General features: G+C 42.8%; 1 protein-coding gene across 2 annotated transcripts in view; it reads right to left on the bottom strand.

The window, feature by feature from the left end:
* MAST4 (microtubule associated serine/threonine kinase family member 4) overlaps window positions 1-12,182 on the bottom strand; it is a 277,213-nt gene extending 265,031 nt beyond the window's left edge. For both annotated transcript variants that reach the window (XM_041414724.1, XM_041414725.1), the window contains exon 1: window positions 11,894-12,182. In XM_041414724.1, the coding sequence (XP_041270658.1) occupies window positions 11,894-12,112 (219 nt within the window). In that variant the 5' untranslated portion in view covers window positions 12,113-12,182. The remainder of the gene's footprint in view (window positions 1-11,893) is intronic.
* Window positions 12,183-14,690: the final 2,508 nt, after the last annotated feature.

Here is a 14,690-nt window from a genome sequence, read left to right as displayed (position 1 = left end):
TTCTCCTCAAAAATTTTACCCTACTTTAGGGTAAAAACGGTAGGACCATTGCTGTCTTAACATAACCCTTGATGTTTCAGTTGCCTCAGTTTTCAGTCACTAGTTATTACCTCTGACAAGAGCTTAAAAATATGCAATGCTGAGTTTGGGTGGCAGAAAATCGGGGGAGACCACAAAAACAGTTGCCAGGAGGGAAGGTAATATTCAGTGATACTATTGTAAATCAGTAGGAATGTTCTTTAATTCACCTCTTCCTTCCTAGAGCTCACTGAAGTTGAAAAAGGTCATCCAGTCCAGCCACCAGCCCAGCCTGTCAAGTGCACCAGTAAACCATGCCCCTAAGTACTACATCAACACATCTTTTGTTGCTCCACACAACTACCTTAACACATACTCAGTGTGAGCGTATTTACATCCTCTCGGCAGAACTCAGCAACCCTGAACCCACACCATTAATGCCAATACACGGTTTGTGGTTCAATAAACTCAGGAACTCAAAGAAACTCAAGCAAGTCAATGACAGTCACTGCTCTGCAATGGCAAGTAAGTGATATGCCCAAGGTCATCTCCTTGCTGCTTCAGCTGTAACTTAGAACCACATTTTCTGAATGTATGTACAGACAATTCAATATGCAGTACTCTGCTTGTTACAGAGCTGTTCCAACAAAATCAATGACATCTTTTAACTTTGGAATGTGTCCTCCAGTGGAGCAATGTGTTTAACACCAGCAGTATGTGAACAAATGGGAAGGGGGAAGAAAGCACTGATAGCAAGTTAAAACTCACCCAGAAGCTCTACATTAGCCCAGCTCCTCATCAAAGCTATGAAGATGCAGTTGAGCTTATGGATTTCCCTGTGACCTTTTGTAAACAATCTCTTCTGCTAGCTAGCCCAGAACAAAATTCTTTAGGTACAATTCTCCCTGCCCTTCCCTGCCATGTACTAGGCACAAAACCAGAAACACAGTATGAAAGTCATTCGAGGCATTTTTATTATATGGCCCAAATAACAGCTTTACAATGAAAGCACTCATTGAGCCATAGCTACAGCATTATTATGTTCTACTGAAAGTTTCCTGAGGTAACAATGAAAATCAAATTAGCAGTTTAATGCAGTAGTTCATCTGCTTTATTCACTCACAGCTCTCTTCCTCAGGATCTCAAAGCTATTAAAAACAACAGAATCATTAATAGTCCAAGTGCCATTAATTATACAGTCCCACTAGCATGGCAGCATGGCCTCACAACAGAAGTTTGTCACTTGGTATAGAAGTATCATCCCTTAGAAATTAAAAATACATTAATATTAAATTATCGTATTACATTAATTCATTATATTATTATTAAAACAATATATTGAGATATATATAGTTGTTTAAATAAAACTCTGCAAAATGCATCTAATACAGAAGCTCCTGTAACAGGCAACAGTGAATCTCTCTTGGCTATAGAAGTTCCCATCCTATAATCAATTATTTTCACACACACTTAGCAATTTTGCAACAGGGTTTTCATAGCTTCTTTTGTGGTTGCATTTTTTTGCTTCTCCTAAAGGTCACTTCCAGAGCTGTTTGATCAAGAAGGCAGAAAAAAACATTTTTTTCTAGTTCAAGACTATATATGTTATCTGTGTGCTTGAGGGCCACGCAGGACTGGAGTGGGGCTTCCTCCGTCACTGAGTGGCTGCTTATAGGAACGCTGAGCAGGTGAGTGGCTTGTGCTTGAGGATCACAAGATTTGGGGTGGCGCTTCCAGGAAGGGTTGTAGGGTTTCTTGCTAGTAAGGTTTACTGAGTGTAGTTTGCGGTGTTTCTGTTGGTTGGTAGGTTTTAGGGTTTCTGGTAGTAATGGTTTGCACATGATCCAAAACTGCAGTTAGTACAAGTGTATGTAACCAGATGGAGCCCTCCAAAAAGGACGTGTCTGTCCAGACCCCTTCCTGCGCGGAGTGTTTGAGCTTGTCAGTGGTAGCAGGGGGCGTTGCAGAGGAAACCTGCCTGAGGTGTGAACCTCAGCCTCCTTTCAATGGTGGCTGAGCTTAAGGAGGGAGTTGAAACACTAAGGAGTATTAGGGGAAGTGAAAGGGAAATAGACTGGTGGAGTTCTGCCCGGCCAACCTTGAGGGAGGCCCACCAGGAGTCAGAGGACTCCCATGTCTCCCATTGTCAGACAACAGGACACCTGGTGGATGCAGGGGAGTGGAAGTGAGTACCTATGTGAGGAGGCAATAATAAAAATTCCTCCCACTGACATCCTACTGGGAGTGTGTTATCATCCACCCAACCAGGAAGAAGAGATGGACAATTCATTCCATAAGCAGCTAGAGAATGTTTCAGGATCACCAGCCCTAAGTCTTGTTGGCAATTTCAACTTGCCAGAGTTGTTGGGAACTTAATCAAGCTGAAAAAAGGCAGCCCAGGTTTTCGAGTTTGTGGAGGACAACTTTTTGTTAGATCTAAAAAAGACTATGTTAGATCTGTTATTTGCAAATAGAGATGGGTCAGTGGGAGATGTGGTGGTTGGAGGCCACTAGGGGCACAGTAATCACGAAATTACAAAAATCTCAATATTTGGTGAAGTCAAGAGGAACATTAATAAGACTTTTACACTGGACTTTCAGAGGGCAGACTTTGACCTATTCAGGAGCCTTATTTAGGGAGTTCCTTGGGAAGTAGTCCTTAAAAATACAGGAGTTCAGCAAGGGTGGGCACGCTTCAAAATGGAGATCTTGAGGGCAAAGGAACAGACTGTACCTGTGGGCTGAAAGACAAATCAATGAGGCAAACACCCAGCCTGGATGGGCAAGAAGGTTTTGGAGGAACTCAGCAAGAAAAAAAAGATGTATTATCTTCGGAAGGAGGGTCAAGTTTCTCAGGTAGTATTTAAGAAGGCTGCTAGAGTAGGTAGAAAAAAAATTAGGGAAGGTAAAGCTCAGTTTGAACATAAAAGACTTTTGTAAAAGATAACAAAAAATGTTTTTATAAATATATTAAGGGTAAAAGGAAGAATAAGACTAACCTTTGTTCTTTATTAGATGTAGAAAGGAACTTTCTGCATGAGGAGAAGACAGAGGTGCTTAACGCCTTCTTTGTCTCAGTTTTTAGTGAGAAGACTTACCCTCAGGATAACTGTCCTCTTGGGTTGCTCGATGGTATCAGGGAGCAGAATGGTCCCCCCATTATCCAAGAGGAGGCAGTCAGAGAACTGCTGAGCCACTTGGATGTTCATAAATCCATGGGACCAGACAGAATCCATTCCAGGTGATGAGGGAGCTGGCAGATGAGTTTGCAAAGCCGCTCTCCATCATTTACCAACAGTCCTGGATCACTGGTGAGGTTCCAGAGGACTGGAAGCTAGCCAGTGTGACACCCATTCATAAAAAGGGTAGGAAGGACAATCCTGGTAATTATAGTCTGGTTGGCCTGACCTCACTACCCAGCAAGGTTATGGAACAGTTTATACTGAGTGTCATCACACAGCACTTACAGGATGGCCAGGGTATCAGACCCAGCCAGCATGGGTTTAGGAGGGGTGGGTTGTGTTTGACCAACCTGCTCTCCTTTTATGGCCAGGTAACCTGCCTGGTGGATGAGGGAAAGGCTGTGGATGTTGTGTACCTGGACTTCAGCAAGGCCTTTGACACTGTCTCCCACAGCACACTCCTGGAAAAGCTGGCAGCCCACAGCTTGGACAGGAACACTCTGTGCTGGGTTAGGAACAGGCTGGATGGCCGGCCCAGAGGGTGGTGGTGAATGGCACTGCATCCAGCTGGTGGCTGCTCATCAGTGGTGTCCCTTCATTCAGAGGTCTGTGCTGGGGCCAGTTCTGTTTAACAGCTTTATTGATGACATGGATGAGGGGACTGAGTCTTTCATTAGTAAGTTTGTAGATGATACTAAGCTGGGAGCATGTGTCAATCTGTTGGAAGGTAGGAGGGCTCTGCAGAGATATCTGGAATGGTTGAATGGATGGGCAGAGTCCAATAGGATGAAGTTTAACAAGTAGGTGAGGAACTGAGGAACGACTGAGGGAGTGGGGGGTGTGTAGCCTGGAGAAAAGGAGACTCAGGGGTGACCTTATCACTCTCTACAAGCTCCTGAAAGGTGGCTGTAGCCAGGTGGGGGTTGGTCTCTTTCACCAGACAGCAAGTGACAGAATCAAAGGACACAGTCTTAAGCTGTGCCAAGGGAAATACAGGTTGGATATTAAGAAGATTTTCACAAAAAGGGTGATAAAGTTCTGGAATGGTCTGACTAGGGAAGTGGTGAAGTCACCCATCATCCCTGGATGTGTTTTAGAAGAGATTGGATGTGGTACTCAGTCCATGGTTTAGCTGAGGTGTTGGGGCATGGGTTGGACTCTATGATCTTCAAAGTCTCTTCCAACCTAGCCATTCTGTGAATTACCCATTAAGAAAAAAGTCTTCCATTCATCCCTGGTTCCCACTTGAAATTTAAGTTACTCAGTAAAGAAACGTGTGGCAAGGGCAGCCAGGCTGTTTATACTGCTGAACACTTAACGCTTTAACCCTTGAGGTACTTGTAGCTCACTTCTGAACAGTGCAAGTTCATCAGCCTAGTTACATTTGTACAGGAGAGCAACGCATTCATCCCACTGCTCCTTGGCTGGAGCCAAACAGTCTTTTAGATAGAAAGTTTGGTGAGGGCACCCCTTCTTGTAGTGAAGTGTAAATAAAACATTACTTAGCTCAGTAAACCAAAAGCTAAGATAGGTTCCTGGCTTGATTTCAAAGCACAGGTCCTTTGCCAACACACTCCCATGTTTCTCACTTTTTCAGCTACCCTGTCCTCAATTTTTTGCTTTCTATCACAAAAAAAAACAGCTACCAGCATTTTACAGCTTTAAGCATCAGTCTCCCACAACTCATATAGCTTAAAATCCACCACCCAACTATTATAAAGCTTCAAAAAGAATTTTAAACGCCACAGCTGCAAGAGAAGAACTGAAAAAAAATCTGAAAAATCTGAAGGCTGAAGCAACAAATCATAAAATTTGGCAGTGGGACCTTGTGTGTTTTAGACTGCAGAATATTTCAAGCCCACATCGCTGTTTTTAAAGGAGCTTAGCAATGGCACAGTACTGCTGGTGATATCATAACATTGAGAAGCTCTCAACATATGCTAGAACACTGCTGCGCATATCAAAAAACAACAACCAAAAAAACCAAACTAGAAACAAAACAAAAATTTTCTTCCTCCCCTCCTCTTTCCCTGTTAAAGAAGCTGTTAAGAAGAATGGTATTTCTCTTAAGACAAAGCCCCTGCAGGTCAGACCGTAGCCCAGCAGGAGAATCCTGCATTACTAGAAGATCTTAATAACAGGCATCTACTTTGTCGTAACAGATGTAAGAGAAAACTTCCCGCCTGGTGTCAGAGCAATTTTACTGAAGGAAGATTCAACAAAAAACTGCAGGGACTCTGTTCTCATTACTAATCTTTTCAGTGTCTTTGTGCCCCTTATTCCTAAGTTTCTCAATTCTGCATTTCAGATTTTTGCTCTAAAGGAAGGGTAAATCTTTTTGCCATGCCTTGTACAGAAAAGCATTACTAGTTAATGTTTGTCAGCTGTAGACAGTAACAAAAACAGTAGGATCACAAACCAAGTATTCAATACGCATTAATGCTTCGGTACTGCAACCCTTGAGCACAGTTGTGCTTTGGGAGTGGGGAACAGAGTGCATCATTTGTGACAAAACCAAGAGGCAATCTATCCCATTGCACGAATTTTTGCAGAAAAAAGCCACCTAGCTGCTCAGCGTCCTAGCTCAAGGACCTCCTTATTTACACTGCGCTTGGCCATGCTTTTATTTTGTGCCTCAGGACTTCAGATTCTCCTATTACCTTCTACAAGCTCAACTTTACAAGCTGTTACTGCTAGCAAAGTAGCCCCATCATACCGACCTTCCTGACAGTACAAGAGCAACACACCTTGTTAGGTTTATCAACATTCAGTTCAAAGCAGCTTACATCTAGCCAACACCCTGTCAAAGGCGCAGACTACACTGGACTTAGGCTGTACTCCTTCTACAGAGCTGCAGCTTTTCAAAAAAGATGTTTCTTTACATTTGGTTTCACAGTTGGACATACAGACACTAAAGGATACTGAAGATTAGCTTCAGGACTATGTCCACCAGTCTGACAAATCTGAAGGGTGCAAAAGGGCCTCTCAATTTTTGCAAACTGTTCAGATTTTGAAGACTGTAATTATCAGTTCCTCACCCACATCTTTACAGAATTTTAAGTATCTAAATAATTCTGGTGCAAAAAATCAGATATGCAACTCATTGTATGCTTCTTCACTTCTCACTTATTCCAAGTGAGAAGAAAGATAGATGTTCTGGTTATAGGCTTCTTTATACCCTCCAAATTCTTGGAAACAAGTTCCAGAGAGCTGCAAACATTACTACTGTAGCATTATTCTCAAACATCAAGCATCACACATGGCTGTTTTAGATTAAGCCCTCAACCATGTGTCCCTCCACATCCCAGAGGATTTCTGAGACAATAAGAGTACATAGCAGCAGGCATCTTTAATGGCCTATCCTGCACAGGAAAGGTTTAAAGCAGTAGACAAACATACATTTTCTTCATACTAAAAGCAAATCAATGAAGTCTTTCACATGACTCTTGAGACAGCCCTACTCACTCAAACTGTCAAATATTTCACTTTACAGGCAACTTACCATAAACATAGCTAAAAAACTAAAACCAATGCTGTTAGTCTGGATGACATGACATAATAACAGTTTTGCAGCTGCTCCAGATAGATGACTGTTTTATTTAATCCCACCACAAAGAATAAATTTAATCCACCCATCAAAGAATAAATTTTTTGATGGTATTACTATTCTTTAGTATGAACTAAAGATCACACTCTAGCAATTAGGCTATTAATCTTTAGCTAGCTTTATCATTCAGGTGTGCTACAACAGGGAAGAATCCATCACTGTTAGAGACAAGAAAGCCTGAAATAATTAGAGGAAAAATCTATGGTAAGTCCCACACAGTCTGCAAATGTTCCATAGCTACTTCTGCAGCAGGATAAGCAGGAACGGAAAGAGGTAACAACAATACTACTTTCTAGCTAGGTCACAGTGACATTTTGCCAGAACTACATCACATCCATTACGTGTAGGTGCACATGTAAACACTGCCATCACTTCACACACTGCTTATTTTACCCCAAAATATTTTGATTTCCACTCCTCTCCCAAACAGCACCACAATATTTTTGGGGTGAAGATCTGGCACACAATCTGTAATGCTGAAGGGACTGTACCTTTCCAGTGGGCACATGTTGAAGGATGAACGTGTGAAAGCGTAGTTTCTAGAGCAATACATTCTTTACCACACTCCTCACCTTGCTATGAATACTCTAATGACAAAATCTTAGCTTCCTAGTAATTAATTCTTACCACACAGTCCTCATGAAGCTGCAACAGATTGCAACAGGAACAGCAAGAAGGCAGATTCAGGAGGAGAGTTAGACGCAACAGAAAAAGGTTTTGTACTCACTCTGTGCAGTGAGATATCTTTTTTAATACACAGCACATACTAACTAGATAGTAGGAGAAAATGTGCAACAATCATCTTCAAAAGTGGACTTTTTTCATGAGAAATCTTATCTTGTCATGTTCCTCATTATCTGAATTCTTACAAACTCAAATAGTCACTTCAGTGCCAAACACTGAATTTACAGAGCAAGAACTGGAATTACTTGAGAACAAAATACCATACTTCCCTCCCCCTGCCCCGCCTCCCATTTCTGTGGGTGGTTTTAGGTTCTAAGGGACTTTTTTAAGCATCTAGAATAATGAAGAGAACTTACTATGGTAATTCAGAAGTCACTGGCAGGTTCAGAAGTTACTGGATCCATTTCAGATGTTTTGTTATATGGCAAAGTGTGACTCTGAAAGAATTCTGATGCTTCCTGGTTTGTTACTCTGCTTAGGTAAGCAATTCGTAGTTACTGTGACAAGTTTATAGAAAGGTCATGGAAAAGACAGACAACTCCAAGACACACAAGTTAACCTTCAGATCCTTAACAATACTGGTGTAAACAAGGAATCCATAGCTTGCCTTCATTCTCCTCTTGAAAACAAAGTCAAACCAAGTGAGCTTTCAGCTCCCCTATAAAACATTGACTAAAATTTGAAAGCCACCATCAAAAGGATTATCCTCCATGTCCATTATCCTCCACAATGCCAGTCCAGTATTGGCTACTCACAGAGAGCAGAAGCAGACAGATTACAACAGAAAACATACTGTTGCCCAGCCACAACTCCTCTCTTCATAGCCTGCAAAACACTCTTTCCAGCAAAGAGTTCTGAAGAGGATACGGAAAAAGTAAAAAAAACTAACCAACTACATGGCATTAGAAAGGCAGTGACCCATTATCTATGCAGCACTGTCCTTGAGTGCCCTTCACCATGCAATCCCATCCTGCCTGCCGTCAGCAGTTAGCCACTCACCTCAGAAGAGCATAGACAAATAACCTGCTTGAATTCATTTGTGTTTATGTGCTTGCTACCCACAGCACTTCAATGCACATATGTTCCAAAAACAAAGCACTTCTCAGATGTTGGTGTTAAACCTTTATTTAATTCTCATATGTCTTAAGATCTCAAAGTACAAAAACACTTCAGAAACTGATGACTGTAATCTTGCAAACAATTGTTTGTTCTTGCTTACATGAAATGAGGGACTGTTTTTCTTCAGGTATTTTGTGGGGTTTTGGGGATTTTTTTTAAGGTGAAGTTTATGCAACTGTAGGATGAAGTAATGACAACAGGGAAGAAAAATAAAAGTGATGTACCATCTCTTCCCACCCTTTCCTTCCTTGTTTCCCTGCAGGACTTAACTCTTTCAGACATGATATTTAGAAGAGGAGTTATCATGCTTTCAGTCCTACAGCCTAACTTCTGAACATAAAAGAAGCTGACCTACTCTAGATAAGCAGCATTAAGCTTCCTTCACTGTGGTGGGGAGACAAATCACTTTTTTGTACAGTAGAAATGTTCATATAATTTTTCAGGAAAAGACATAAAACTCATAATGGACCACAAACTGCAAATTAGCTGTCTGAGGTATGTAAAAAACAACAGTGTTTGACAAACCTCTGAAATAATCTCTCTGTTCTAGCAGATCTGGCAAGGTGTAAATCTGAGTATGGTATCCTGGTTTTTGACATCATGCTTCAAGACAGATATAACCAGCTGGAATGAGTACAGGACAGCAATAAGTATGATCAGATGTCCGGAAACACATTCTGCAGGAGAAGATGAAAGACACTGGGGCTCTTTTGTCTAAAGAAATCCAGGAGAAGACAGGCTCAAGTTGTCCAGGATGTCTTATACAACGTCACAGAAGAAGAAATAGTTCTACTGAAATACCACATGAAATGGTAATGTGTATGGGAAAATCTACATGTTTTCTAAATATCCATTTATTCAGTTTGGAAACATATGTCATGACTCAGAAGAATTTACCAACAGCTACAGTAGAAACAGAGGTAGCAGGACAATCTGTTCCACTGCAGTCTGAAGGATACTGAACAGCTGTGACAACAGATTCAATTCTGCTATGCTGGCAACAGGAACAAGGACAGGGCAAGAGGAGAAATGAAACCTGAAAGCACAGGATCAAACACTGGAGATCCAGATAACTAAAAGAACTCAGTAACAGAAAATCACAGAGTACATCAACATTTCATTATTTGACAGTAAATAAACAGGACGTCAATGTGAAAACAGTATCTTCAAGCACTTCTTTCAATGGGATACTTTCAGCAGGTGGCACATAAAGAAAGCCTGATATCATCTGTATGTACATCTTGGACAGCCTTACTTTTTTCCACTGTCCTTAGGGATTTCCATGTGAATGGCTGCTCTCCCAGTTTCAAATTAACCTCTGCAATGTAATGCACTGTGGTGTCCTTGCACAAAAAATAAGTTACTATACAGGTGGATTTGCCAGGTGGTTCTGCAGGTGGACAGAAATTCAGCTGCAAACACTGACTACACCAAAATGGAAGGATGGGCAAAATCAAAGCACAAAAAACAGGCAAAAAAAAAAAAAATCTGGTTTCAGGTAATAAAGGAATCTAGCAGAGGGGAATAAAGGGGACAGAATAAGACTGCATATTCTAAGCAAACTCTCCCACCACAACACTAACTTGAGTTTATGCTGCTATCTTCTAGCACTACTAACTGATGGTGAGATATCAGATTGCCCTTACAGAATTTCAAAATTCCATGATTGCAACATTGAGTTATTTTTGGGCTTACCTTCTCTATACTGTCAACTCAAAAGATGCCTGTAATTTATCTCCAAACACACATAGAAATAACAAGCCTTTACCAGAAATTCACTGGTCTGCCAGCAGCTCCGAGCTTAGCTAACCAAACAGACAGACTTTGTATATTTCTACACGGTATTATGCAGGCTTACCAACTGAGCACTAAACCATCCAGACACCACGTAATTGTGGTAAGCATAGCCCCAAGCCCACAGGTATCATTCCTGCCGAGAAGCAGGACATCTTAATCACCTAGCAGTGTGCTCCATACTAAGAGCAGCTATGGAGCTCCTACTCGGCTCAGCAAAAAAGCAAGTTCATATCTATATATAATTTCTTTTTAAAACAATGGATATATCCACATTCACACTATCCTATCATAAATGCATTTCACTGCAAATGCATAATAAATGCATTCCACTCTTGAGGGGCACATGCAGTTGAAAGAAGCAAGGAACCTGGTCTGAGTTTGAGTATTTAAGGAAAAAAAATAAAGGAGGGGGATACAGAAAGGTATATTTAGTTCCAATTCATCATGCTGAACTACAGTTGTATCAATTTACAGGATGCACCAGGAAAAGAGGAAAAACAGGAGCTACAAAAACAGCCATTACTGCAGAGGGAAACATTCCTGACAACCACAGCCCAACTAGTTGAAAATAACTTCAACCAGCTTAACAGATATTCCTCTAGAAATGCAAGGTTTCTCAAAAAAACCTTTGCACATCCAGCCGAATAAGGCACAGAATAAAAAAACGCCACCTAAGAGCAAACTAAAAAGTTGACCACAACGAAGAAAGACCGTAAGTAAGGCAGGCACACGAGAGATGATGCACGGAAGCAAAGTAAAGCAGCAGTCAGACAGAACAATGCACTTGGTTGGGGTCATGGCTTGAAATAGATTTAAGAAGTGTGAATCATGCAACAAGAAATACATAAAATAATTTTTAAAAATCCGTCTCAAGACCGAAAAAGGTCGTTTTACTGTAACATTTTGGGGTGGTTGTTTCTTAAGAGTGCTTAGTAGGTACTGTAGCTAGATCAGTAGAGGAAAGGGAACAACAACACGCGTACCCGCGATCACGCTATGGATCTATCACCCACAGAGCTCCTCCATGATCCACAGCCTGTCATAAGCTCTCACCAGAGGATTACTGTAGCGTGGGGGCTTGCCCATCACTTCCTTCTGGCATTAAAGAGTTTGCTTTGGAGCAGCGCTTTCCAAAGGTGACACGCTCAGGGATAGGAAGGAAGGAAAAAAAATAAAAGCCAACACACACGCACACACAAAAACAAGCTTTCCTAAAACAAAAAAAATCCCCTCTCCATACAAAAAACCCCAACTCTCAATTATCGGCAGCCAGAGGGCTAAAGCCGGCCGAGCAGAAACACGAACATCTCGGGTTTAGCCGGGGAGACTGACGCGAAGGCGCTGTCCCCAGGTGGGCTGGAAGCCGCTCCCCGCCGCGGGTCACCTCCGCCTCGCACCCCGGGACGCCGCGCTGCGCGGGCGCTGCCGGCGCGGCCCCGGAGCACAGGGGCGCAGGAGCAGCCGCCGCCGCCCCCACCCCGCGCACCTCCTCATCCTGCTCCTCCAGCGAGGCGTCGTCCTCTGCCCGCCCGCCGGGGATCGCCCGCTCCGGCAAAGCCGTCGCCCCGCCGGGGGCCGTCGCAGCCCCGCCGCCCTCTCCCTCCTCGGAGAGAGTTTCCGAGCCGGAGGAGGAGCCGGAGCAAGAGGAGCCGACGTGGCCGGCGCCCCGCGCCCGTTCCGAAGCCGCCGAAACTTTCTCCGCCATGGCCGGGGGCTCAGAGCCGTGCCGCCCACATGCCCCGCCGCCGGCAGCCACGCTCCCCCGCCCCGCAGAGCGCGGCGCAGCAGCGGCGCTGCCGGGCCGTCCCGGGCGGGCCGGGCCGGGGCGGGCCGGGCCGGGCCGGGCGGAGCCAGCGGTGCGGAGGGCGGGCCCGGAGCCGTGGAGAGCGGCGAGTCGGGTTGGGTCTGCCCGGCCGGGGGGCTACCTGCCGCCGCGGAAGGAGGCGGGAGGTAGGGGAAAAGGCGCAACGTCCCGCTCCTGGCGGCGCCCTGTCGGCCCGGTCCCGCCGCCCGCAGCCTGGTGCGGAGAGGGCAGCGGGGTCAGAGCCCGAGAGCTGCCGGGATCGACCCGGCGTGGGCACAGCGAGCCACGCTCCGCTCCCGGGCGATGTCACGGGTTAAGTAAGAGCAGCTATTTTACACTATATAAGGGTTTTCTGCGCCCCTCACTTCCTCTAAACCAGAGCTACCGGCAGTTTATGGCAGCAATTTTGCTGTCTTCGTATCATTTTGCAGAAGGCTACAGAAGCCTGTTTGTGATCTTGCAGCAAACAGAAGTCCCTTTGAGTGTTTCAAACGGGCATCAACATTGCGATTTGTGACTAAGCTTTCAGTCGTTGAAACCAAAGCAGATGACAAAAGTTAAGCATCTGAAAGCTTTTGCAAATCTTCCTGCACAACTCCTTCATTTTTTAGTACCTAAATGGCTTTTAAACCCAGTTATCCTGTCAATTTTTAAAATATTGTTGAGATATTATTTTGAAAAAATTCTTTTTATTTTCTTTCCTGAGAACACAGGTCCTCAATTAATGTGCTAATACTATATCTAAATATATAATAGTATATACCAGGGCCTTATTTGCTTAATCCTGGACCCCAGATTAATCCAATTGTGAAATCAAAATAGACTAAGAGCTTCTGTAATGAAGAAAGTCCCACAGCATCACTGCAGAATAGCTATCTTCTCTGTTTCACAGAAAGAGAAATGTGAGCACAGACCAGTTATTGATGTGCTCTAATTAAAACAGTACATAGTTGATGAAAATAGGAACCACAATGCAAGTCTCCACTTTTTCAGATTTCTAATTTGATCAGTTTATCCAGTATGTCCAGATGGCAAATGAAAAAAAGACACTACTATTATTAGTAGTATTATTAGTATTATAAGTTATTTACTATTATTATTATTATTACTATTATTATTACTATTATTATTACTATTATTATTACTATTATTACTATTATATGGGTCATCAGATTACTAGTGGAAGGAAAAACAATGATACACAATTCTCCAAATCTTAGTCCTTTTCTGTTTAGAGCAAGCTTTTGATGCTGGATATTAGGTTGTAACAATGGTGATAGCTCTTTGTGGTTTCTAATCAGTATTTAGATAAAACCTTTAAAAGTTAATTCATTGTGGAACAGGATTATAAGAGTCACTAGGGACAGAATTTGACCCAGAAATTTGCCTATACCAATATTTAATGATAAGGAAGCATGAAATATGCACACACAGGCAAAAACTGATTTTGGCTAAATTAATTACATGCATATACTGCTCCAAGCCTAGCTAACTAATTTTAACTAACCAGTGAAAAGAGTTCGTCTTTGGTATTACACGTTCTGCACATAAGTTATATCTCCAAAACCTGGACTTATTCATAATTCTTGAGTCCTTGATTACAAAGCTAAACCTTTTTCTGTCAGAATCTGCCTCTGGTGTCATTCTCATAGCAGAACAAGTTGCTTAATTTCCTACCTGTTCTTCACAATGTATAAGAAAATTGCCAGGTGGTGAAAAGCAACGCTGCGGGTCTCTGTCATTTCTTTCTCTTGCTGCCAGAGATGAGACTGGAAAAAAATAGAGCTTAGCCAAAGCACTTCTACACTTCAGTTATTATCAGCTGCCAGAACAGCCCCTGTAATCTGGGGGCAGCAAGGAATACATTAGAATAGTCACTGAACTGCTCTAATTTATGCCGTAAATTGAAATCTAAGAAGGCACTCAAAATTTATTATATCACCCCAGAGTTACGAAGACAAGTGACAGTATTGTTCTGCTCTGGCCTCTAGACTTATGTCAGATCGCATGCTCTGCTCAAAATTGTCTTACAGGAACAGAAGAGGGATGCTATGTTGCCTATAGTAGCTAAAAGGGAGTTAAAGCTAAAGGCAGCAAAGATAGAAGCTTACATCATTTTCCATCCTGGGAAAAGCACTGTTGCTTGCACTTCCCCATCACAAATCAGTGAGGTACTTTGTTGCAAAACACTGAGTATCTGGCATGACTTGCGAACCTCATTTTGAAAATGTTGAGAAGAAGTCCATATATAATAAGCTTTGAGCACCTCCTGTCATGCATCAGACTCATTTGCTGGAGAATACGGAGAGAAGGGTGTAGAATGGTCTGATGTCAGCTATTACAGGTGGCTGGCTCAGTTTTGGATACATTCACCCAATTACACACTTTTTTCCACTGGTACATTTTCAAGCAGCCATTCCCTGGTCTGCTTTCTGTCCTCCTCCCAGTACACACAGCAGTCATGCACTCTGTGCAGTTA

Source organism: Onychostruthus taczanowskii, unplaced genomic scaffold (assembly GCF_017590055.1).
Source record: "Onychostruthus taczanowskii isolate IOZ18803 unplaced genomic scaffold, ASM1759005v1 scaffold46, whole genome shotgun sequence".
Lineage (NCBI taxonomy): Eukaryota > Metazoa > Chordata > Aves > Passeriformes > Passeridae > Onychostruthus > Onychostruthus taczanowskii.
The sequence above is the reverse complement of the archived record's forward strand: the minus strand, read 5'-3'. Positions and strand labels throughout refer to the sequence as shown.